This window comes from Dermacentor variabilis, chromosome 3 (assembly GCF_050947875.1).
Source record: "Dermacentor variabilis isolate Ectoservices chromosome 3, ASM5094787v1, whole genome shotgun sequence".
NCBI classification, from domain to species: domain Eukaryota; kingdom Metazoa; phylum Arthropoda; class Arachnida; order Ixodida; family Ixodidae; genus Dermacentor; species Dermacentor variabilis.
This window is the reverse complement of record NC_134570.1, coordinates 133,952,171-133,979,637: the sequence shown is the minus strand read 5'-3', so window position 1 is coordinate 133,979,637 and position 27,467 is coordinate 133,952,171. Positions and strand designations below refer to the sequence as shown.

At 46.1% G+C, this 27,467-nt stretch overlaps 1 protein-coding gene across 1 annotated transcript in view; it reads right to left on the bottom strand.

Moving 5' to 3' along the window:
- LOC142574198 (scoloptoxin SSD14-like) overlaps positions 1-27,467 on the bottom strand; it is a 90,482-nt gene that overhangs the window by 12,532 nt on the left and 50,483 nt on the right. The window contains exons 8-9 of the mRNA XM_075683345.1: positions 12,464-12,704; positions 235-351 (exon numbers count right to left, since the gene is read on the bottom strand). Of these exons, the coding sequence (XP_075539460.1) occupies positions 236-351; positions 12,464-12,704 (357 nt within the window). The 3' untranslated portion in view covers position 235. The remainder of the gene's footprint in view (positions 1-234; positions 352-12,463; positions 12,705-27,467) is intronic.

Below are 27,467 nucleotides of genomic sequence, written 5' to 3'. Positions count from 1 at the left end.
ATGCACGTCTAAGCGTTATAATTCGAGTTCGTAGCAGAGCATGCTGCGAACTGAACAATACAGAAGCAGTAGAGAAACGAGACGAACGCACCGCTATTATCATTCATCGAATTTGGTGCTGCTCCTGGTACGCCAATTTCGCAATGAATCAGGTTTAGTACATAGAAACTATGGAATCATAGTTTGGATGAACTAGTGTAGACAAAAGCGCAACATTTTCGCAGAGTTCAAGACCTTATCGGTGGTGTTCTCGTGGTAGACGACGTTTTCGGGATGCAGCTGGTTGTGAAGGCGGCCGGCGTCGATGCTTTGCTTCACGTTGTGAGCCATCCACAGGCACCGTACCAGAACCTGCATACGTCACAGACAGGCTTGTTGTTTTGTTAATGTCGTTAATTTTGATGCAAAAAGCATTAAATGGCCCATTGCGCGAAAAAGCCGGCGTCTGTAGCAGCGAAACGGTACCTAAATACCTGTAGGCTGCGACAGCACATCACGTGCGCGCCCCGACAGAGCTGATCGGGTGAAAGGAAACACCTGCTGACGCGCCCGCTGTTGAGTCAGGGGCCAGGGCGTCGCCACGACGTTACACGTCACCACCGCTATCGGAAGCCTGTGTTGTCCGCGCGTTCCTTATCCGCGCAAGCTCTCGCCTGCTGTCTGACTTCGCCTCGGTAATCGCTCTAAAGAAATTAATGTATAAAAAACAACAAATTCGAACGGAGAAACGCTGGCAGTACTGAGTTTCAAACCTACGATCCCAAGCCCATAGGCCGAGTGCTTTGCCCACTAGGCTAAACCAGCGCCTCCTGGATAGCGGACCTGTGCACTATACTTTATGGCATCGTTCTGCTTGGACCGAAATTTTCATTGCCAAGCCCGGCGTGACGAAAGCGATGACGTCGAAACCACCGCGGCTTATTAGGGAGCGTCCCCGATAGATTCTATGGCAGTCGGGCAAGGCACCATGACGTCACGGATCGAAGTGATCTGCCTTTGGCTATCTAGGAGGTGTTGGTCATGCAGCTCAACGCGCTCGCTTGTCCGCGAGGACTCCATAGCTCGAGGCTCCGCTCAGGGGCGTTGTAAGGGACATTAATGCTTTCGCATTCACAACTCATAAGAAGCGCTTTGGTGTCTTGAGCTTCTTTGTTGTTTAAAAGCTGCTCGAGTACAGCACCTGCTTCAGGTCCCATCCGACAGACTAGCTTCTTTTTAACTCATCACAGCTGACCTTTTCCATGCGCGTAAGGGAAATATCCTCCCATGTTTGTTCTGCGGAAGTGCTAAAATATATTGGAATCCTAGGCTTATGAACACAGGAGATGCAATAACAATGAAGCAGTCGCCTAAGCGCTCAGAGCTGTGCTTCGCATATTAAGTGGCACTTTCAAAGGAGTACTTCCGTCTGAAATGACGGGATTTGTTGCATATCTAGAGTACGTATTATGACATATTAAAAACAAAAACAACTCCTGAGTCACCTATTGTACAGCAAAGAAGCTAGGATGAATAGCTCTTGGTCTATTTTCAACGGGTGTTCAGCGAAACAATGCTTCCGTTTTTCTCCTCGCTTCCGAGATTCAGCAGGTTTCTTCTGAGATCATCGGCAGCTTTTTTCAAGAACATGCTTACAAGTGTGTTTTGGTGATCGTGATGTGAACCGGTGAGGTGTTGCTAGTCGTCGATGGCGCTCGCACAACAAAACTTGCTTACGCTAGTTATGTAGAAACGTGTTCCTTGCTGACCTCGTATCAACACGATTATTTTGCTATTCCATTAAGCCGGCAGGTTTGTCCACACACCACTTTTTCTGTCTGGTACTGCGCGTGTTTCTGCGAAATGGTGCCGTGAAACCCGGAAACTGTATTAATCAACGACCAAAAGGCCCCCAGGACCGACTGACGGCGAGCGCGCACGTGTATTCTCCGGAAAAAGCGGATCCAACGCAGGCGACTGCCCTCATCCCCGTACCGACAGCCGACAGCTATAAGGATGTCGAGCTTACCACGGGAAGGCTACTTATCAGAACGACGGTGAGCCTGGCCTTCAATGATATAGACATGGCGCTCAGTGAGGCGACACTTCAACTTCATCTCATGAGCACTCGTCTCGAAATACTTCAGGAGAGGCTTTGTTTCGTGGATGAAAAGGTCGAAGTATTGATTTACGACGATGCAACACATGAAGAGTACACCCTTGAGGTGGACTACTGAGATAAATTGGTTACGCTGAAGTCTAAAATCAGACTTGCTATCGAGATGAGGCACAGCAAAAGTTTACTACGACTCTTGCGCCTTGAAGCGTTGCATAAGGCAGAACCGGTAAGAGATTGCAAGAGAGAAGCTTCAACCTATCACCAGACTGAAGAAGGTACAAAAACGAACGGAATTAAGAAATAAATCTTCAATTAAATTTTAGCACCTCCTAAGAAGGAAATGCCCGAGTCTAAAACCTGCTGTAACATTGGTATTGACGCCATGAAGGAACTGAAGAGAGTTACCAGCCAATGTCATCGTTTTCAACTTTAGAGCCGCGTCAGAGGCACAATAATAATGAACTAGAAGCAGCTCTTGTAGCCGCAGTGATAACAAAAAGGTCTTTGTACAGTGTGCAGGACATGCGACCGATGAAAATTGCAACACACTGTTCATGAATGTCTTTGACGAAGAGTCCAGGAGTTCACGACAATCTCATTTTCACATAAGAGTCGCCGTGCTGTACAGACAGAGGACCGCATACTCATTGCATTGATGACCACGAAGGCTCACGCATGGACCCAAGCCAATGAATTCGAGCCAATACAGACGCCTACGAAAGAAGGCCGATCGTCGCTGCACAGTCAACGTAGAAGAGCATGTGGCCACAGTCCTGTCGTTCACTGCCAGGACTGACTGCTTTCGCCCTTAAGGAATCCTATGTGGCACAACATATACCGTCCAACCATTGAGACTATTATTGGCGTAGATATCCAGTAAGGCAATGACAACAATGCATGAGAGACCAGATATCATCTGCGCAAAATCAATGCATCGCGAAAACAAAACGAAGTGCCCATTTCGCCGAGAGCTTTGTCATCACAAGACGACGTTTAAGCTGTTTCAACGAAGATGAAGCAACGACAAGAGCTTAGTAAGTGTCGCGTCCTAGAGCAATGTACATAGTACGCGTGCACACCATAATTTAAGATGCGAAACAAAGTACAACCAGAAACCTTCTATGCGTTTGAAAACCCCTGGTACAACTGTACATTCGGAAAGACGACAAGGACAGGGCACAGATCGTGGTGACTTCCGACTCAAGGTGTACTTGCACGAACCAGGGAACAAGGTCGCCCGTGCGATGTCTCCTTCACATTCTGTTACGTACTGGAACTTCACGTCGTTTTTATATGGTGTAACCTTATTGTCTCTTCGCCACGGACACGGCAATGACCCTTCATGTCGGTATGGGGAGTGCGCAGGAACTTCGTCCTCGTTTACCGGCTGCCATCATCATGATTACTTTGCAGTTACTCAGAAGGGTTTGCAGTTACATTGCAGATTACATTGCATTGATTACATTACATTGCATTGAATTTGCAGTTACATTAAAGCACCATGTTTGCCCTTTGACCTCTCTTTCTGTCTATATGGTCCTTCGCGTGTTTCTACAAATTATTTGTGGTAAGATCTCGATATTTATCCGTAATAAGTGGTTGTGAGCGACCGTCTGATATTGGAGCCACTTTCCGCCCTCAACCGTCGCAAGGAAGGTAGGGGTGGCATACAGAAATATTCTGCAACCTTTTACCATGTTGTTCGTGAACATTAACTAAGTTTTGATGACGGGTAGTCACTGCATATGGAGTGCTTTAGCGAGTAAATTACGAAACTTATTGAAAGAAGCTGGCGTGGCGTTTCGTTTGTGTGAGCAAACAAACAGCGCAGGTTAAAGGGGTCATTAAAGCAAATTTGAAGCTTGAAGTGTACACTTTGATGTTAATCTGCTCGTGTCCCCGAGCAAGTTGGCGGAATTTGAGCGTATTGGATGCGGTAGAAAATTTGTATTTGAATTATTATAACGGAATGAAAGCGTACAGTACTATGGCAACACTAAGTGGAAACACTAAGTTGCAACACTCAGTGAAAAGAAAAAAAGGCCGAATTGCACCCACGGGAACGGATCCTCGGAGTAACAGAAGCCTATTTCGAAGGTCTTGCTTATGTGTGCTCCAACACCAGAAGGGAATGCAGGAGCTATAAATACGGCATGGCCGACATGAGTCGTTTCGGTTTTGCATGTACTTGCGGCGCTGTGCTGCTGCTTTATATTGTGTGAGTGCAGAAATTGCCGGCACAATTCAGCTGCGACGCCCCTGCTGCGCCGCTGGGTGCCATAAAAAGCGGCAAAAAAACTTTCGATGCGATCTCCAACTGTTTGAGACTCCAGTAAATCAGGAATCACCGTGTCGACTGCTCTTAAAGTCAATGCCAAAATGACGGGCCCTGTCGATGGGAGGGGATTCGAAGTAACGATTTCAAATTGAAATGTTTAGTGAACAGGTGACCTAAGGGCGTAGTATTTTGTGTTTATGATGATACTGGGCCCTCTACTCTCAGTTACAATGATGAACAGAGAACAGTCAAACGCCCTATAGTCATGGCCTGTTCAACGAGGGAATCTCCTGCTACAGACAGTTGAACTGTTCTGCGGCAGCAGAATGCCGCTTAGCTTTGGTAATAAAACCAGAACCGGCATGTGCGACATGAGGTGGCCGCTATGCATTAAAAGATAACGTGATGTGCAGCATTTATGTGTGACGGGCGTTGCAAGACAACGTGGTAGAAACATGTAGATATATTTTCCGTACTTTTGTGTTGATCAGCATTGCAAGATAACGTGGTTTGACCATATGCGCCTCCTATGCGCAGCATTTCTCTGTTGATAAGCGTTGCTAGATAACGCAGCGTAGCTATACACATCTTCTAAGTGTATTTCTGCAAGATAGCGTAGTTAGTGAGGTAAAATAAAATTTAAAAATAGATAACCTAGTGGATTTGTAGCGCTGTTGCCGCACGGATCAGCGTATCAGACTAGTGAGCGAGCCGAAACGAACACAAAAACGTCTCGATGCTTAACTCCCACGTGACTACCTTCTGGGTCATAACATCAATAGACATGCATCTGAAATTGAAAAGAGTTATAAAAAAAACCTGTTACAGGAGTAAGAGGTTCTGCATCTCAAATGTACCAAGTGTTTTTGACACAATCTCTGATTCTGATCAAAGAATTTTCATAGCATCATCATAGATCATAGCATTTCGTCTCATTGTGGGAAGTGCCGATTCAGGTGATTTCTTCTCGAAAAAAGAAATGCCGTGAGGGCACTCCAAACAGCGCACACAAGTGAAACAGCTTCGTTGAGAGTAAGTTGTACAATTGTTGCTTTGGTTCATTACTGGGGAAGTTTATTGCTGAAATCTGGAGGTGGCGATGTTTCATGACTGCTATAATTTAATATGTTTTTGTTTGAAGGTCCAAGTAAAAACAGCGCCCATTTAGCATTATGTAGTGTGTACGTGTTCTTGCCCATTTAGTTGGAAAGCTTTAAATTAGCAACATTGGTTTATTAGAAAAAACATATTTGTTCTGAACAATCACAAAATTCTTTGTTTCGCCTTCACAGCACACCATGTCAACGCCCGCATTCCAGCAGGCGCATCTTTCTTGTTGTCTAAATGAGCGCGCTAATAGTTCGATCCATCCAACTGCCCGACAAGGATTTCAGTGATCTCGCTGAACGCGACATCACGCTAAAATCATCACGCTACGCTAAGCAGATAGTGTCAAAGCAATGGAACTGGGCGGGCTCTTCGGTCCTCCCGGGAAAGCGAAAGTCGGCGCTTTCCCAGTCAGGCAGTACTTGAACTTTAGGAGCAGGCACATGGCCGAAAACCCCTCGTATGCTACTTGAAGGCGTCAAACGTGGTGGAGTCGGCACACCCTCTCTATACAGTGAACGAGTCCAAAAGGAAATGAGTGACCAAATTCTTTTTAGTCAAAGCCATATGGAGCCAACAGATAACGAAGCCAAGGAATGTATAGGAGATATATGCGTTCGTCTTCAATTAGAATGTGGAAATCCTAAAGGGATATGAAATTGTACGAAAAGGCTACTTGTGGCCGGGGTGAGATTACTTGAACGCCAGAGCACGACGCATGTATAATTAGCTATCAAAATTCTGGGAGTCGATCTCCTTGTTAATTGAGGGCACGTCATGAAATTGACGATTTGAAGTCGCTCAGTGCCACGCTTCCTCAGCCGTGTTTCAGAGTCCTGAATAGGGTTTTAGATATTCGCTTGGTAACAGTGCGGCAAAATGCATTTATCTCTCAGAAATACCTCGTTAATTCGTTGCGAGACAAACTTAAGTTCAATACCAATGTCTATATAAGGATATATTTGTAATGTATTGTATTGGGTTTTATGGCGCATAAGCGACTTAGGCTATCATGCGCCAAACACATGGTATAACTTATTTCAAAAATTGGGTATCCTCAGCGAGGTCCTTGTCCGGACAAGGCCTCTGAGGGGCCCAACAAACCAAATTAAGACCTCAGCCTTCTTCTCAGAACTGAGAAAACGGGTGAGGTGCATCATAAGATGCGTGAAAAAACCGGGTAATAATTTTTAAAATTAGTAGTTCTGTTATACGTTATATTTCGTTTAGGATCGCTGCGTCTTTCAAAAAACTAAAAACAGATGAAGTTTCTACTAGTGGGTTATCTCCTAAAAGCAGACTGGGATGGAAGGGAATGCGTTCATTGTAAAATACAGTAAAATGTATTTTTCCTTAGCCATTCGATTTGTGTGCACGAGAATAAGTTGTGATTTACAGTGAGTTCATCTCCACATTTCTCACATAAGGGTTTGTCTTGTTTTGTCAGTAGAAAGTTATGTGTTAGGTGTGTGTGTCCGATGCGCAGGCGGCATAAAATTACTTCTATAAAACGTTCCTGATGCCTGCATGATCTCCATTCTCCTAGAATAGGTTTTACTAAATGTAGTTTGTTATTTTCTTCGTTATTCCATGTACGCTGCCATTTTTCTTTAAGCTTGTTTTTTACTAACTTCATGCAATCTGCATAGGGTATATTTACAGTACTGATATCCTTATGGCAGGCTTGAGCGGCGCACGCGTCAGCTCTCTCGTTGCCTCTAATTCCTTGATGGCTTGGTATCCAACAAAGCTTAATTTCATGTCCTTGTGTTTGAGCGGTTATTAAGTTATGGATTACATTTCCTATTAAAGGTTCCCTTGCGTTTCTGGCTTTCAGTGCTGTGATTGCACTAAGCGAGTCCGTGTAGATAATGCTGTTTTGAATGTTCATCTCGACTATTTTTGATACAGCCACCGAAATGGCATGACATTCGGCTGTGAAAATTGATGCGCACTGAGGCAACCTGACTACCTTTTCCCATTTATCTTGCACTACAGCACTTCCGACGTAAAGTGATGTTTTAGAACCGTCAGTATAAAATGCTGTGTGTTCTTTGTACTTTTTGTCTAGCGCCAAAAATTCTTGTATTAGATGTTCACGTGGAGTTTGTTTTTTATGAAATTGTGTCAGTGTGTAGTCACCTACACTGGGAAAGGTGTGCCAAGGTGGTAGTGGTTCGGGTCTCTGGGCAACATCGGGCAGTGTGTCTAGAATACCTAATTCCTGGCAAATTTCTTCAAATCTGAGAATAAGGGGTCTCGTCGCATTCGGTTTGTTGTTAAAAAGCTGCTTAGACGGGCACTTCGTAACTATGGAGTAGCAGAGATGTTTTGGTAGTGAACGGGTTTTTAGGACATATGCACATGTGAGCATGGCTCTTCTATCTGCAAGGGCTGGTTCGTTACATTCGACATGTAGGCTGTTTATGGGTGATGTCCTGTATGCCCCACATGCAAGGCGCAGACCTGAGTTATGAACTGGATCTAATTGCTTCAGGTAGGACGGTCGAGCTGAGTTGTATACTATGCACCCGTAATCGAGGCAAGAGCGAACTATACTGCGGTAGATGTGTAAAAGGCAGGTCCTATCAGCCCCCCAGCGTTTATGTGAAAGCACCTTTAATATGTTTAATGATTGGGACGTTTTCTTCTTCAGGTTCTTTATGTGCGGCAAGAAGGTCAGTTTTCTGTCGAAAGTTATGCCCAGAAATTTGTGTTCACTTTTTACCGGCAATTCCGCTTCGTTCAGGTATAGTCTAGGATCTGTCTGTAGGCCACGTTTGAGTGAAAAAAGGATGGCCACTGTTTTCTGTGGGGAGAACCGGAAACCATTTCGGTCAGCCCACGTTGAAAGTTTGTTTATTGTTAACTGCAGTTGTCTTTCGCATGTTGTTATGTTTGAGGATGTGCAAGCTATCTGAAGATCGTCGACATAGATTGAATACATAATTGACCTTGGGATTATTTTACTGATCGAATTCATTTTAACAACAAAAAGGGTCGTGCTTAAAACACTCCCTTGGGGCACTCTATTTTCTTGAATGAAAATTCTCGACAGGGTTGAACCGAGGCGTACATGGAATGAACGGTTTGACAGGAAGTCTTTTAGGCAGTTCAGCATCCTGCCACGAATGCCAAGTTCAGCCAAATCGTGAAGAATTCCGTACCTCCAGGTTGTGTCATAAGCTTTCTCTAAATCGAAAAAGACAGCGAGACATTGTTGTTTGTGTATAAAGGCTTCACGGACAGTATTTTCAAGACGAACCAGGTGGTCTATTGTGGAGCATGCCTTTTTGAAACCGCACTGATGGACATCGAGAAGCTCACGGACTTCTAGCACGAAGGTTAATCTCATATTCACGATACTCTCAAAGGATTTTGCGAGGCAGCTGGTGAGCGCTATGGGCCTGTAACTACTGGGAGAGGTTGGTGGTTTTTCGGGCTTTAAAAATGGAACGATGATGGCCTTCTTCCAGGCTTCGGGTAGTTTACCCGATACCCACACCTTATTAAAAAAACTTAAGAGTGCTTCTATGGCAGGTTCAGAGAGGTGGGACAGCATTTGATAGTGTATTCTGTCAGGGCCGGGTGCAGTCTGTTTACCAGCGGACAAGACTGTGTTGATTTCATGAACTGTGAATAATTTATTATATGGTTCATTTGTATATCCACTTGTAGGGAGTCTTTGTTTCTCGGCTGTGTTTTTGTACGTAAGAAATGATCTAGCTTTCGTACCTTCTCCGACATTTCTTTTGATGTGGTTGAGCTATTTATGGAAGTCACGTAATTTTGCCACGAAGTCTTTTCGGTTCTACGACGGATATATCGGGCTTGTGCTCTTGCCTTTTTAAAGTCTATGAGATTTTTCTGCGTGGGGTACCTTCGAAAGTTTCCCCATGCTTTGTTCTGTTTCTTTTTCGCTAATCTACATTCTTTTGTATACCAGGTTTTGTGGTTTTGTTTCACCACTCCGGAGGATTGAGGTATGGCCAGGAGCGCGGCAGAAATAATGTAGTGTGTGGCAATTTCATTAGGTTCATCTATACCTAAATTATGTAGATCTATTTTTTCTAAGCTGGCATTTTCTTGAAACAGCGCCCAGTCGGCCAAATGGAGCTTCCAACGTTGTGGTTTTGTTGGAATGATTTGCGGAGAAGATGTTAGGTTGATAAGAACAGGTAAATGATCGCTACCATACGGGTTGTCCAAGACATCCCATTTAAAAGGCGTTAAAAACAGATGGAGACGTCAGAGACAAATCTATGGAGCTCCATTTTCCTGAGCTTGGAGAGCAGTATGTGTGTTTGCCCCTGTTGAGCAGGCATATATTATTACAGAGAATAAAATCTTCTAAAATACGGCCTCTAGTGTCCGTTTGTTCGCTTCCCCACAAACTGGAGTGAGCATTAAAATCGCCGACTAACAGATATGGCTCTGGTAATTGTTTTAAAAGGTCTTCTAAGTCATGGAGTGTTACTGTCAGGTGTGGTTGGATATATACGGAGCATACTGTAATTGTTTTAAAGTGTGCTACAGACACTGCAACGGCTTCAAATGTAGTCTGAAGCTTGACTTCACGAGTAGCGACACTACTTTGAACAACTATGGCAGTACCTCCAGAGAGCCTATTTGCTTGCTCTCGGTCGTGACGAAAGACTTTATATTTACTTAAAATATTTTTATGTTTTGATCCCAAGTTTGTCTCCTGGAGACACAAAACAACCGGGGAATATACAGAAAGAATATCTTTTATGTCACCGTAGTTTTTTAATATACCTCGACAGTTCCAGTGAATTAGGAACGCCATATCGAATAACTTTGATGGATGTATTTCAAAAGCTATGCTCCCGGTTTTGTGGGGCCCGTTATTGGAGTTTTTCCTCCCTTTTTGTATTCAAGGGAGTTGCGCCGCCGCTGCTGCGGAGGCGGGCTACTGCTTATATCCATCGCCTCCAGCGAGGTGATGGGTTTCCGCGGGGAACCCGCGTGGGTACGGATTTGTGGCTTCTCCCGATGGGGGGAAGCCCTGCGGCCTACCGGCTCAGGGGCCAGTGAGCCTTTCTTGTGTGGTAGTATGGCAGCCTTGGCTGCACCTGTCATAGTTGTGGATGGCCCTGTCTGGGCAGTGGCGTGAAGTTGGAGTGGTGTGTCGCCACTCCCACTAACTTTGGTTGCGCCAGAGGCCGCCGTCAGGTGCACCTCCGGGATGTCAATGGTGCCGACACCGGAGTGCCGTTCAGGTGGGGCACGGGGCAGGCACACATCAACAATGGTGTACTGTGTGCCCACTGTCACCAGACGCCGCTCGGACCCCCGGCGCATGGCGTCAACATACGACCTGGATGACTCTTGAGTGAACTTTTTCCTTGCCTCAGGGTAAGATATGTTTTCTCGTACTTTTAGATTGATTATTTGTTTTTCTTTTTTGAATACTTCACAGGTTCGTGAGTACGCTGCATGTGGACCGTTGCAATTTGCACACTTTGTTTCACTTGCTTGGCAGTTGTCAGTATTGTGCTCGGTTTCGGCGCATTTGGCACAGGTCTCCTTGCCTCTACATGTGTTGCTGCCATGCCCATACCTTTGGCATTTGAAACATCTCCTAGGGTTAGGGATGTATGGGCGCACTGGGCACCTGATGAATGCAACCCGGACAGACTCGGGTAAGCGAGTGCTGCCGAATGTTAGTACGATGTGAGGTGTTGTTTTTTCTTCGCCGTTGCGCCTTATATTTATGCGGCGAAGGGACGTTACTCCTTGGTCTCGCAAATTCTCGAGGAGCTCATTTTCGTTCTCTGTCATTAGCAACCGCTCAGAAATTACTCCCTGAACGCTATTCAGGCTTCTGTGAGGGGTTACAGTAATGGTAAGGTCAGCAAGCTTCTTTTGCGCGAGTAGCGCATCACTTTGCTTTTTGGATTTGACTTCTACAAGCAGATCTCCTGAGGACAGTTTCCTTGCTTCATATTCTTCGCCTATGTTAGCTACTAGCCATTTCTGTATCACAAACACTGATAGAGTGGCCACGAGAGCGTTTTGCTCAACAGCGTGAACTACCAGGAACTGTGGAAAATTTTCAGCACCTTTCTGAGTTGCAACTTTGATTGCTTCGGTGCGGTACCGTTTCCGGTTCCGATCGTTTTTCTTTAGAGGGGGAAATTGAGAATCCATGTGGCATGTATGGATTAAGGGTTCCTATTGTGTCACTTGTGTTTCACCCTTATAGACACAAGAAGGTCCCGGAGTCCCCCGCCTGGTAAACAGACGGGGAGCCCGTCGGCCGGGGCTTGACCATGGCCCTGACCGCCACCGTTCATGGTTTCTACCCTTCACCTTACAACCTGTCGCCACGGTGCGGATTACAGCTTCGGTATGGGGGCTAAGGGTCCGTGGTGGCGCCAAGCACCATCACCTTGAGTCTCAAGGTGCCCTTGCGGGGTATATAAGGATATAGGGAGATGGATATCTCTAAACTAGATATTGTTTAAATAAGGATTTCAAAAAATTTAACACGATTTCTGTGGGTTTTCAGTAATAATGGGTTTTCAGTACAGCGCAAATATAGCATATGTGCCAAACTTACAAAAAACAAATTTAGTGTGAACTTGTTGACTATCTAAACGAATATACTGATTTGTCATGAATGTTCCCTCCATCATGTAATCTCTACAACATGGCGAAACTTAAAGCAGTTACGACGAACAATGTTCGATAGGTCAGCGAATACTAAAATACGCGTGTAACTTGACACCATGGATTGCACGTGCGTTTTGCTCGCCTTGTCTGTCGCTCCAGTGCTGCATTAACTAATTTACTATTTTTCCCGCGCCCATCTATGGACAAAAAGGCAGTTAGGTATTTGTGTCACTCTGTATATGTGGGAATGCTTTGCAGTTGCGGATTCTTAGCTCTATCCCAAAGGGTCATGTGTCGACGCCCAAGTTCCTGCGCAATAAAAAGAAAAAAAAACAAACTTCTACCTGAACTATGCCAGAGATGATCGCCTGTCCGCCCGTGGCACTTGTGGCGAAAATGACGTTGCCTTTCGCATCGACAATCAGAGTTGGGCAGAACGATGACAAGGGGCGCATTCCGGGTCGGATATAGTTGTTCTCGCTGGAAGGCATTCCGTGTCCACTCTGTTCGTACGGCGAAGAGAAGGCGCTCATGTAGTTGTTGTACCACACTCCGGTAACCTCTGACAGGAAGCGAGCCCCGAACCTGGACGTGACCACGAGAAACATGGTGGTATAAAAACATTTTGAGACTGGTTCTGTTTTTACGTGATTTATTCATGTTTAACCAGTGTCACCTTTGAAATCGTTTCAAAGGTTTCTCACCCTCTGTGCGACTCTCGCCGCTTTTAACTGGCAGACTCGGCCTTCATTCATGCATGCATGTATAACGAAGATTTTGTCGGAATCTACTGCAAATACAGTGCGCCCAGCCACTTACAGCAGCAACGGGTCCCTCGAGAATAAAAAAAAAGGATAACCCCTTTCCCTACAGGAAATTGGGGGTAAGCGAAGCTTGTCCTGCGTGCAGCTGACCTTCGTCACCGTTATGTAAACCACAGGTAACGGTGGCGGATTACTTCAGCCTCCCGCTCTCTCAACTGGAGATCTTATTTTCGTTGCTGTTGGATTGCCTGGGCTTGGGCGGCTCTCACGGCTGGATCGGCGCGCCGACGGCGATCCCTTTCACGGGCGAGTTCTCGCCGGCGCTCGTCGAATGCTGCCTGTTCCTCGGGGGAACGCACAACACGTGGCCGTCCCAGCGGTCTTCCGAGACGGAACTGAACGAAAACGAAGCCGGCGCATCACGCGCGAAACACTTTCCCTCCCCTTTGGAAGCGAAACGGCTCTGAATGGTGGCGCGCGTGGCATGAGCGCGTGCTTATGCAGCTTGAATCCTAGCTAATGACTGACGCTCCGGCGCCGGTGCAGCTGTCAACTCATCAAACAGCCCTTTCCCGCAGCTGCCCTGCTGTGGGAGCAACTCGGTTTCTTTTTTTGCGTGACCACGGCAACGCCACCTTAAGATGCGCCCCCCCCCCCTATACAAGCTTCGCTCGAAAAGAAAAAAAAAGGCATTTGCAACGCGACGCATTTCCAGACATGTGCATTAAATGTGGGTTTTTTCCCGACGTCATCTTCCGACGCGCTGATAGTCAGTTCAACAACTTGCGATGTAAGTTGCAGTAAACAAAGGTGGAGGAGCGAGTACCTCAACCGGAACTGTCGCTTTTTGGCCAAAGCTACCCTTTACACGACAAAAGCCGTCGCGCAACCTCGATGCTGTGTCTCTTTTGTGGTGTGTAGTAAAAGCCCTTTACAAATTCTGTTTTGGATAGCATGCACCAACACTTTTTAAAAAAGAAGAACCTACCCGGGGAGTTTCTTTAGGTTAAACACATTTTTAATAAAAAAATAAGTATGAACGTAGCGACCATACACTTCCTGCACAGGATTTCTTAGGCGAGGCGGGCATAGTTTGCCCCTAATAATGTAAACGCCAGAAGCCCATTTAACAAATATTTCTTGGCAAACCTTTTATTATAACTTTTCACACAACTGTTTAGAAGACAAACTTGAAGGTAGTCACATTTTAATGCACTACCATTTTTTAAGCAAATGTTAGAAATTGCACCTTATCTGCCATATCCTAGAACTATAGTAGATTGGGATAAGCTGGCCGATAAAACTGTAACGCAGGACTCATTATCACTTTGCAAGACATATCTTTAATAAAAAAATTTTTTGCACTTGCTGAAATTGTAAGTGATAGCACTGTTTGAGTGTATGATTGGGAAAGATCGCTGAAGTAACGTTGGAGCGCTTGTTTTTGAGCTTGTTTTTTGCGCTTTTATGAAGAATTTTTTTAGTGCAGTTCCCCATTTTTGCATTTATTTTGTTTAGTAAACTAACTCGTGTACCACGCTGCCAAGATGTTGTTTAAGATCGCAGTATTTATAAATAAACAAATAAATAAATACTTATCACCGAGATGCGCTGTTAATCCAGGCGATATCGAAACCGAATGCGCTGGGAGTGGATAAGAGCCGGCAGCGCTGTTGTATCAGACAGAAACGCCGTGACAAAAAGCGCGACAAAGTTTGATACTGAATGTAGCGGCCAGCCGCAGCCGACAGTGACACAGCATGCTTTTTGGCAAGGAGGAGGAGGAGGAGGAAAAACGTTTATTGAGCTATAGAAAAACTTGAATTTCGCGGAGTGAGATGGTGTCTTCCATCTTCTTAGCAATAGCCGTCTGCCCCTAGTCCACGGCTCCGCTGGATGCCGCTGCCAGCTGGGCCCGTCGGATCAGCCCTAGTTGGACGTCCTCATGGTCGCTGGAGAGCATTCCTTCCCATTGCTGCGCACTCGGGTTTGGTATTTTTGGTGCCGCATTTGTTTTCTGGCAGGCCCACGTTATATGGTAGAGCGTGGGTGTTTCCTGGCACCATGGACATTTGTCAGTGTACTGTGTGGGTTGTATTTTACTGAGTGTGTTTAAGTTCGGATATGCACCCGTCTGTAGGAGCCTCCAAGCTACGGAGTCCTCTAGTGAGAGAGCTATGCGGCGGGGGATAGCGCTTCCTGGTGCCCTTAAAGGGGTTTAGGAGAGCCGAGTATTCTCTGGGAACTGGCTCGGTTTCCTGGAGGTCGTTGGCGGAGGGTGCTCAGTATGCAGTGTATCCTCGAGCTACCCTGTCGACCTCACGGTTGCCTTCCACGTTCGTGTGACTCGGCGTCCACACTATCGCGTGTCTAATTGGTTGTTCTTTTTCTTGGTTTTGTGTGTGGTGATCTTCAGAGCGGAGTATGCGGAGCGCTCTCTGTGACCTACTCCGCCTAACGTGTAGTTTCGGCATGCTGTTTGGGAGTCAGTTAGTATTGTTAAGGACCGCCTAATCCGATAGCCCTCCGCTGCCACTCGAGCGACGGCCGCTTCTTCAGCCTCGACTACTGTGCAGTGCCGTAGAGATCCGCTGACGATTTCTCGCATGTCCGAGTCTATCACCGCCGCTACTGCGTGGGGTTGGTCTGTCAAGCCCTTCTGGTGTATGTGGCTGCGTCCACGTATACCGTTGTTGCCTGGGAAGCTAGTGACTTTTGGATGTATTCGGCTCTCGCCTTCCTGCGTTCTTCGTGCAGATTGGGGTCCATGTTCTTGGGAATGGGGGCCAAGAAGAATTAGAATTAGACCCGATTTTGAAGATTAAAAAAATTGGCATGCCGTAAAATGTGCCTACCTCAAGATTTCGTACCTAAGCCTAAAGCCTAATAAAGCAAGTTAGCTTTTCTTAATTTGACTTCTGAAACTCACGTTATTGAAGATCACCTATTGATCACCCATTTAAAGTGCGACCCCTTTTTGCTCGCACTAATCTCTACCGTCATTCACCACTGCTTTTGGCAACATATCATTGGAATAAACTACCGAGGGACATTGTATCTGCCATTAACCATGGTGTTTTTGTTAACAAGTTGAAGGTTTCCTAAATGTGTGATTATTTCTGTGTTGAGAGCTTGCTTGCGTATGTTATTTTTACTGTATATAATTATGTCCCTGGATCTTGCCAATGTTCTTTCTTACACGTTTGGAATTGTAACTGTCCCCCCTCCACCCTATGTAATGCCCGAATGGGCCTTTAGTGTATATGAATAAATGAATAAATAAAATATGTGCGCCTCGTCTAGGAAACGCTGCTGCAATAACGCCACGTTTGCTATTCTCAGTCTTTTTGCAAAAAATATATATATAGCATAAGAAACACCCTGTATATGCAAATAAAACGAGCTGTATGCTATCAGCCATTAGAAGAAGCCGGAATTATAATTAGTTTGCTTCATAGTAACTTATCAGTAGTTCCTAATAAAGCTGTCATTTTTATAATTGCGACACCTTGCGAACGTCAAGCGATTCGAGCACATTTCGCAACACGAGTTTGATATCCCTGCGGTCCGCTATTGTCATGCAAACAGTTTATTTCCCGCATTTAAGTTGAAGTCTGTGAAATTAAAAAGAAAGACTGGTAGGAACTGTGCAGAATGTCACTGAAAAGCAGTGCTAGCTTTTACAACGCCCTAGGTCTTCACCGAGTGGTTGTGGGACATCTTTTAAATTGTACTGAAAATTTTAGACGCGCTCAACGGGAATTTGATACAGTACATCTAAACGACGAAGCATTGACAAGGGTGCGACAGATACGGGAAGGAAGCCCACGATGGGCAGTCATTCACGCGCTGACACAAGAGGAACTGAGCTGGTACTGCAGATCCCCATCAAGCGAAACCATCGGCCGTATGCACGGCTCAGCCAGTCGCTGTATAGGTTATCACGGTGATCTGTGACTTCGCAAAACTTTGGTTAAACCTGCAGAGGCCGTGTAGGTGTACATTTTATTTAGTCCCTTCGTCCGTATTGCAATTTATTGTGGGAAAGGCTGTCGGCTGAAGGCGTCGAATGTACCAGCCTGATATTTGCTTTTACCGTTTATATTCGCATCTTTCAGCGGTAGATTTGTGAGGCTCTTACGACCTTGCGAACGCTTTCTTCGTCAGCTGTATTTGCAACAAATTCGTGCGCGAATAAGTGTTTGGGCACGTGAAGAAAATGCCTGTTAGCGACAGGCTCCGACCTGGGTGGTACAAAGCGACCGAATTATTCTTGTCACTAGCATTAGGCAATTTGGAAATGCTTTTTGTGTTATTTACAGCGCAGAATAACATATATTCGCCTACGCATGGACGAAAATGTTGCATGAGGCTGAGCGATCACTGGCTCGCTTTATGATTATCATCTATGAAACCAAACTCGGGGTGCCCGCCTATTCCACGCTTGACTTCGCTGTTATGGAAAGTGAAGTTGCTCGAGTAAGTCAGTCGCGCTTGCGGGGGGAAAACATAGCGCTGACTTGCGTGCTTATTGTGGCTGAACATCTTGTGGTATTTTGTGCTAGTGGTGGCGGCAACGCTGTGGTGTTGGTGCAGGTGGTGTTAGCCTAGAAGTCAATGCCGGCTATTGGCTATTCACTGCTGGCAGCTGAGCTGGTGGGGCTTGCCTTGCACAGAACGTGTACGTGACCAGCGGTCGTAAACACTGGCACTCCTTGTGGAACTGAGGCGGCTCAAGCTCGCGCACCATTTCGTCCCGCGCTTTGAAGTCGCTGTTGCAGCTTGTGCCACTCACTACAGAGCATACCTTCCTTCTGCTCTTCGACATTTTAAGTAAGTACTATTAAGCGATCCCTGTCCTATCGGCGGAACGTTGCAGGTGCGACCGGAGGAGGCTGATGCCTGCTTGCTCTCCATTCAGAAGGCATTCAATGGCGGTGTGCCCGTGGCGTCCTCCTGGTGCGCGGGGCGCAGACTGCTCGCTGTAAAATCTCTATACTTTACGCTATACCCTCTGCAGTTACACGGTTTGTATCGACATCTATCATCGTCGCAAAGAAGCTAACGCTTACGAAAGAGACGCGACATTTAGACTAGCCGCAGCAGAGCTACTCTCAAGTGGCGCGTAGCAAGACAAATGCTTTGCGAGTCGTTGAAGCCGGTATAGCTATCCTAACACGCAGCATGACCTTTAATCTGTGTTTTTAGCGCCCAAACTACATTCTGATTACGAGGCCTGTGGTATGGAAGACCTCCGGCGTAATTTTCAGCACCTGAGTTTCATTCACATGCACGGAAATATAAGTACAAGAGTGGTTTTCTATTTTGCCCCATTGAAATACGGCCACCGCGAAGGGATGAAACCGGTGACAAAAAGTATAAAACGATAACGAAAAGGCATCAAATCAAACGGGAAGCAAATTCGGTGGCCATAACTCACGGTGCATTCAGACTGCTGATGAGGCAGAGCGCATCACCGTCTGGGCCGATGACGCACATTTGGCCTGAACCATGGTCGGTACCAGATGACGGCTCAAGTCCGTAGTAGCCAGCGTCCGCGTTGGGCAACTCTCTGATCCATTCGCGGGCCACGGATTCAGACACACTTCCGTTCAGCAGCTCCTTCAGCAGCCTCCTTACCGACTGTGCTTGGCAAATGCGATGCACAGGATAATTAATAATAAGTTTTGCCGAACTTTTCAAGCAGATGCAAGTTTCATATAAAGAAAAAAATGTCATCGATATGAATCTAGCGGAATGGTACAAAGTGTTCCAACATATCAATGGTGGATCCAAACGGCGTGCTTGCGGGCTCGCCTTCCTTTCTTTCTAGGTACGCATTGATGAGCACGACCTCCCTTGCCCCCTTCCCTCGCCGCGCGTCCTACAGGCTACGCTTTATCCACCCGTGTGTGGCACTACTTCGCGCTTTGACCAACCGAAAGCTTTCTCTTACACGATGTGAAGGGCATCAGAAAACCACGAATGGTAGTTGTCGTTAATCGCAACGTCTTCGAATACCGCGTAACATTGCGCGAATGCGATGTGTTGGGACCAGGTAGGACGAAACTGAACACCGTTTTAGGCACGCACATCAAATGGCACCCGAAATTGTGGAAGCAGTCGTTATTGAAGGCTACAAATATATGTTTGAGTCTAGCTTCTGTAACTCTGCACCTTAGTGGCAGATTTCTTGCTGCCAGTCCTGGGTAGTAGGCGTTTACGAATATTCGGAACTTTAGAATAACGAATCGAATATTGCCCCATTCGATTCGGTTCTCGAATTGATTAGTCACTATTAGAAAATCCGATTACTTTACAGTGAATCTGTATGTGGCTAGCCGATTCGTCTGTCCATCGCCTGTACGCCCAAAATTCCTCCGCCGCAACCCCATGAGCATGCGCGAAAATAAAGAAAGAGGGGCGCGCGACTGGCTGCGCCGTTAGTCACGTCGTTGCTGTCCGTCGCAGCCGAGCGCGCTCGAAGCAGTTTCTCCGCGGATCCAAAATGGGTAGGCCGCGCGTCACACGTGCTCCCGAGCAGCAAGCAGATTTCGATGAGCAACGCTGCGAGCAGACGCGGGAACGAGCTCGTCTACGGCGAGCCGATGCTGCAGCCCGGGCACAAGAACAGGCTCGTGCAGTTGAGCGTAAGAAGCAACTGCGTACCGAGCATTCGGCAGCCTACCAAGCTGTCGTTTAATGAACCGTCGGGATTATTCATGTGATAAATACCGGGGCCGCCCGTTTCAGCTTCGCTGGCTGACCATCTGTAGGGAGTGCTTGCTTGGGCGGGGATCTTTTGCTGTTAGATATCCTGTAGGTGGAGTGACATGACACTGAAGAACATCAGACGTGGTAGTGGAAGGCGCAAGTCGAATCTGCGACCTTTGGTGGGAGTCGAACCCACTTGGAGATATGGGCGAACGCACGATATCTCCAAGTTAGATTCCAATTGACAGCGTGAAGGTCGAGAGTCGAACCCTCGAACTTTGGTGGGAGTCCAACCCACGTCCTTTGGTGTGAAGGCACTCGAACTCACGACCCAACATAGAGATATGGGTGATATGGGTAAACGACAAGTATTTTGCAGTTTGATTCCAATTGACGTCATGCAGGTTGAGAGTCGAACCCGCTACCTGTAGTGTTAAGGCACAGTTCATTAAGTTCTGGTTAATTAAGGCACTCGAACCGACGACCTTTGGTAGGAGTCGAACAAGCGACAGTTGGTGTTAAGGGAGACACAGTTAATTAAGGCACAAATAACGAAGACACTCGAACCCACGACCTTTCGTGGGAGGAAACAACAGGAAGTAACAACGCGTTCAAATGAAAATGTCAAGTAATACAATGAATGTATCGTGAGGGCGTAGACTTTCGCTTTCATCCGCTTTAGCGTATGCTAAAGTGACTCAATTTTTTTTTCTTCGTTGTCGTGCGTGGGATCCAGGTGTTCGAGTTTCACAACTTTATGTGGAGGTAGGGGTTTTCCGTGCTCTATAGTTACAAATGGTTGTTAACCACGAGCACCGTTTATCGCAAAGCACCAATGAGAGCGTTGCCTAAACCGATTCCCACAGCGAATGGGATCTGCAATGTTTTGAAAATATATGACCCATTCATAGCCTACAAGTAAGCACCGGTTTCATGGACAGTATAGAATGCGTACTGTACCATAAATGCCGGGAGGAAGTGGGTTCAAACCAAGCGGAGATGCGACGCCGTCGCCCCAACCTGGGGCGCAATGTGCAGCGTGAGTATGCTGGACGGCTCTCGCTAGGGTCTGACCTCACCGCCGGTGGGACTGCGGGCGTTTGTGTCATTGTGGCGCTGCAACCAGACGCTGGATTAGCTGTCCGGGAGGAAGGTGCAACAACGTCCCATCCTGTAGTCTTTTTTTTTCTTGAACTTCCGAAAATGTCAAGTCGTCGACTGTACACGATCAATGAAGCGAAATTGCGACATCTTTCATCTTATCCACAGTGGTTTAATGTACTAGATATAGCACAGCGCGTCACTCATGCAGCCAGACATTTATGTCTAAATACGAACACGACTATAAGATGATCACGCAAGGCATTCGGCAGTAGCTGTCGTCTGGTACTATTCATAAGTATATTTGTGCCCTCTCACCCTCTCATCAGATAATATAGGGTGTTTTTCTTAACCACACCAAAAAAGAAAAGAAGGTACCTGTGCCAGTTGGCACAATTTTAACCCTTTATCTGAATTACATCATCAGGCGGTCAATATTTCTACGAGAAAAAAATTCTAATACAGTAATTAACAAAAATACGTTAAAGATTTTTAATCAATTACTTTATTTCAATCTGCAAATTGTAGCCGATGAGTTCGCAAGGCGTGTCCACTTAGAACGAGGGCTATGCAAGTTTCGAGATATTAATTTTCGAAGTGCTCAACGAAACAGATTGGCGTTCCAGCTAATTGTGTTCTTCAATGAATAAAACGGCATTTTGCTAGAACAACACTGTAATGAGGAACAACAGTGTAATGTTACCGGAAATTTGACGGCGCATATCTCGAATCCTGCGCCTCGCTCAGAATTCTTTCCAAGTCAATACGCTTCGCAACCTCACGAGCTACAATTCGGAGATTTATATATGTGCCGTAAAGTAAACAGTTAAAAAGATAAGTAGTGTAAATGTATTCAATATTCAATTGACCAGTTTGATTTCTTGTAGAAGTAATGGCCACCTAATCTAGTATTTAGACCAAGGCCTAGAATTGCGCTATTTGCCACAGGCAAAATGTAAAAACTTGGTATAGATAAAAAAGAAACATCCCATACATAAATACATTTCGACGCAACATACTTTATGCCATAGTAGCACACCATCTGCCATAGCTGTTCGAACTGGAAATAACGCTTTCCCTTTCAGTATGCCATATGTCTCTATAGGCTGTAACCTAATGCATGGTCGGCACAGGCTCCCAAGGTCCCCCGAGTTTGCGGAGAAAAAGATTGCTTAGTTGTTCCTGATGGCACTTGTCTCTTTTAATAAAGCATGCTTTATTATGTGCAGTGTAATGGCAGAGAATTTCGAATGTTGATAATACCACAATGTGATTTTCTCACTAGTAATAGTGAGAAGGGTGTGCACATTGTTGGGAAGTTATTTGAAAAAAATATTCTATATTTGAGTGGATACGATTCGCTTCTGGCACCATTGTGTTCGTATTTGGTTCGGTTTCAAAAACTACTATTCGCAAACCCTTACCTAGTAATAGAAAATAATGCTCGCACAGTGTTCCATTCTTGCCGTTATCGTGCAAGTTCTCGCATGTGCATGCGCCATGAAATACATAAATGTAACAGTGTGTTTGACAAAGAACCGTCTGGCCAGGTGAAGTCGCACTAAAGTGATTATAAACCTTGTCACTAACCAATGCAACAGTGAAACTGATGTGTCGGTGCCCGCACTGCAACGTTGTACATAAAACAAAAATTGACAGTCACCTAGGTATCCTTACGTGATTTGAACGCGAAATTATGAGGACTTGTCAAGGCTCTCACCTTTATTACAACTCCACCTTAATCCACTTAGTTCTAAATTGTACCGACCTTAATCAACCTGATCCACTTTATCTTAATCCACTTTAGTCCGCCTTATATACAATTTTATGAGTGAGACGTAACGTCTGGCCGAGGCCGTGGCTGTTCAACGTGGGATTTCGTAGTGCGCACCGAAGCAGGTACAGCACCGGGAACCTGATGTCATCACTTGGTCACGTGGGCTTTCTTGCCATCCGACAATGACACCGGACGCCGGATTTTTCGCTTCATGAGGCATACAAAACTTTCGCCTTAAAAAGAAAATGGTGGACGCTGGAACAGCTTATGCACTTTTAATTATGTGGCGAAGCGATTTTGCATAACTGGTGTGAAGATAACCATCCATTCTGGTAATGGTGCTTCTCAGCAGTTCGAATCATGAGTTATTCCAGATGAAGCCGCGATGACATATGTCGGTCTGTCGCCAAGCTGATTGCCGAGTCCCAATCTATGGTGTGTCCAGATGGTGCATCGCGCACCGGTAATGTGTTTGTCGACATGTTTCTGTTTGTTTGTTTGAATACCTTCAGGCCCCATAGCGCGTTACATAAGGGTACACTGTTGACGTCTTTTGGAGAGGTGCCAAATGTTGAATTAGATTTCCCCTCTCACCCATATCATTTGGTACTCAACCAGCGCATGGTATATGCTATATCCTACCAGGAAACTTGCATCGGGGCAGGGCGCCATTCATGTCGAAGATATCTTAAGTTTACGGCTTAGCGCATGAGCTATATACATGCATGCTGTGTTTCCGGAAAATGTACGAAAGCACTTCACTTGTCTGCGCCATATACGGAGCTGCTGCACATTGTTGGAAATGGTGTAATGCATACTCCTCTTGCCATTGACTTTTGAAGGCGTGTCTCGTGGCATTACAAATAAAATGCTTAGGACACCCATTGCGCTAGACGTTGCCTTCAGTCTTTCACTCCGCTGTTATATTGGTCTTGTGATAAATTGGTGTGCACGATTAACAAGTGAAATCACGGAAACTGCTTATGAGACGCAAGGTGCCCCGAATTGAAGTGGAGGTATCTACGAGAATGGTTGGGCTTCTTGTACACAGACAAAGACAGCCCAGTGAAAGACTATTCTACTGGCGCGTCTAGGAACGGAATGCAGCCATCGGCCTTCACTTCGACAGTGCCACCCGCCGTGATGACGTGCGTGTTTGCCTTCCCAGACAATGATGCGATAACTTCCCGAAGGTAACGTTACAGTCGAAGAAGGGGTGGTTTAGTGAAGTCGACGATCGGTACTAGCGGCGTTCCACTCTTTTGCATCTTGCGTAAACCATAGATGGCCGGTCCAGAAGCATTAGTGCAAAAGGGCTGATGTAAAAAAGCTCTGATAGTAACTTGAGTAGGGCACTGTATTTTTGAAGTCGGGTCACTGCAGAGATTTCGGCACGTAATGCCGTTTTCGAATAAACATGCCATCTTCACTTCATAGGTGGTCTGGTCAGTGACAACGCTGACGTTTCCTATATCAGTAGGTAGCAACACAGTATCAAGGGTGCTCTTAACAAAGCTAAGGGCCTTGCGTTATTCTTGCTCAAGAACTTGTAAGCGCTCATACTTCCGTATCCGTGAAAGTATGCCCACCGCCTTCGTTCGAACATCGTCAAGCTGCGAGTAGCTCTAATTGATGCACTTCCGTATCAAGCGCAGTGTAGCGCCTCCTACGGCGCATACAAGTTTTATCGAGTCTGGGGCTTTGTCTTGATTCAAATTAAGGCATTTGCTCATAACAACCTCTTCAGCAGCAGGCAGCCTGTAAGAAGACACGTTCCGCACTTCGAAGCCTGAAGAAGGTGCTGGCCTGTTCGTTCCGCTAGCGGCGCTGTCAATTTTAGTTCTTGCGATCCTTTATGTTTTTCTTTTGTCCGTAGCATCTCTTGGTTGGCTGCGAACTGGGTACCAGGTAGACCGTTGGGTACGGCGCCTAACAGTTGCTTCTTCGCAAAGAAGGCCTCGTTCCCAAGGCGACTAGTGCTATTCCCACACTCTCCGATGTGTGCTATCAAGGGCAAGCTCTTGGCCCTGGCGATAGCTTGGTGACCGAAAGGCCAATTCGCGGATCGCTTAAGTTGCAGGGAGTTCGGAATTGCTTGACGATTCTTGCAGGAAAGGCTGAAGTTGAGATGCGCGCTGAAGACTGCTGGTTGCGATCAAAGGTTAACAAATCAACAGCTTACGGTAATGACCGTTTGCTGATGTTGTCGCCATAGGCTGTTGCAGTCAAGTATTTGACGGTGAAGGGTTAACCTGGCTAGGAAACGTTGTAGTGGAGCGATTAAAAACCTTGTCACTGACCAATACAACGACGTAATCGATGTTTCGGTGCCATGACGGGAACCTTTTCAGAAGACAGGAAAAGTCACTTTCCAGAGAAAGGCAATGCATTGGTAGCAATAGCAAAGTATTATGCAAGTATACGAAATGAAGTTCGTAGCCTGATCGGCCATATTAACTGCAGTATACATTCGGAATTGCTTGACGATTCTTGCAGGAAAGGTTGAAGTAGAGATGCGCGCTGAAGACTGCTGGTTGCGATCAATGGTTAACAAATCAACAGCTTACGGTAATGACCGTTTGCTGATGTTGTCGCCATAGGCTGTTGTAGTCAAGTATTTGACGGTCAAGGGTTTTACCTGGCTAGGAAACATTATAGTGGAGCGATTCAAAACCTTGTCACTGACCAATACAACGACGAAATCGATGTTTCGGTGCCGTGACGGGAGCCTTTTCAGAAGACAGAAAAAGCCACTTTCCAGAGAAAGGCAATGCATTGGTAGCAATAGCAAAGTTCGTAGCCTGATAGGCCGTATTAACTGCAGTAGACATTCGCTTGCTAATCAAACTGGCGAGCGCGGTATCACGCGCGCACACGCAAATATGGACATATCTCATTCAGTGACCGCGAACACACGCTGGCGAAATGCTAGCGTGATAAAGAGCCGCATCATGTTACAGCGCGGCCGCTGAAGGGTGATTACAGAGGGGAGCGAATGCTTCTGCTGCCTATCCCTTCAAGCTTCTCCGAAACATGAGATTACGTGACCTCCACCACTAGGCACGTGCGAAGATAGCGCACATGCAGCCACCAGCCATCTCCGCTCGGCCAGGATTTGCACCCGCCCGCCAAAGATCGCCTCCAAAATAGGGTGCCGACGGCGCACAGGCGGGATAAAGGATGAAACGGGCACTCACCCCCCACCCCGCATTACACGTGCTTTATCACGTGACCTCTAACATTGGGCAAGCATCATGCCACCATCCTCTGTTCCCACTCGCCCGCCTCTCCTCTCACAGCCACATCATACGGCGTCGGGGAGCGAAAGGATTTTCTCGCACACGGACTTGATTGGACACTTGATTGGACGCCGACGATGACGGTTTCAATTCGCCTGGGGTATCTGTATAATCGCTGTTAAAATAAAAGGAAAGTGGACGCCACTGGAACAGTTTATCTACCCTTAAATATTGTCCTGTTGATTTGATTCAGACGATGCAAGCACCTTCGCGACAAAACAGAAATGCGTTTTCCCTGATTCATCTAGAATCACTTATTATTCAAACTGCAACCAACACCCTTAACAGAATTGATGGCAATCTTCACCTATCTATGCGAAGTTACTTCGTCACCCATTTCACAACTGTGAAGGTGTTGCGGCAGTAACCATTTTGCTTTTCTGTTTTGCGGACAAGGTTCTTGTACAGGCTCCAGGCCATCTATTTCGCCGTTTTATTGGCCATTGAGAATTTATAATTGATGTACTATGACATAGATGGATGCATGCCTGGAATGCAACACTTTTAATTAATACTAAGCCATTGTTATGTTTTGGACAGCCATGAATCCTAGGGTGCTAAGAATACCTGGCTCCGGACAGGCCGCCATTGGAATCTGAACCTGGCAACGTTTAACGTTAGAAGGTTATCTAGTGAGGCGAGTCTAGCAGTGTTATTGGCGGAATTAGAGGGTAGTAAATGGGATATAATAGTGCTCAGTGAGGTTAGGAGGACAAAAGAAGCATATACAGTGCTAAAAAGCGGGCACGTTCTGTGCGACCGGGGCTTAGCGGAGAGACGAGAACTAGGAGTCGGATTCCTAATTAATAATGATATAGCCGGTAACATACAGGAATTCTATAGCATTAACGAGAGGGTGGCAGGTCTTGTTGTGAAACTTAATAAGAGGTACAAATTGAAGGTAGTACAAGTCTACACCCCTACATCCAGTCATGATTACCAGGAAGTTGAAAGCTTTTATGAAGACGTGGAATCGGCGATGGGTAAAGTCAAAACAAAATACACTATACTGACGGGCGACTTCAATGCCAGGGTAGGCAAGAAGCAGGCTGGAGACAAGTCAGTGGGGGAATATGACAGCTGACATAAGGAACTATAATAAGGATAGAATTCAACAGGCTCTCAGGAACGGAGGAAGCCTAAAAGCAGTGAAGAAGAAACTAGGAATAGGCAAGAATCATATGTATGCGCTAAGAGACAATATCGTTACGAATATGGATGAGATAGTTCAAGTGGCTGAGGAGTTCTATAGAGATTTATACAGTGCCAGTAACACCCACGACGATAAGGTGAGAGAGAAAAGTCTAGAGGAACTTGAAATTCCACAAGTAACGCCGGAAGAGGTAAAGAACGCCTTGGGAGCTATGCAAAGGGGGAAGGCAGCTGGGGAGGATCAGCTAACAGCAGATTTGTTGAAGGGTGGTGGGAACACTGTCCTAGAAAGACTGGCCACGCTATATACACAATGCCTCATGACTTCGACCGTACCGGAATCTTGGAAGAACGCTAACATAATCCTAATCCATAAGAAAGGGGATGCCAAAGACTTGAAAACTTATAGACCGATCAGCTTACTGTCAGTTGCCTACAAACTATTTACTAAGGTAATCGTAAATAGAATCAGGAACACCTTAGACTTCTGTCAAGCAAAGGGCCAGGCAGGATTCCGTAAAGGCTACTCAACAATAGACCA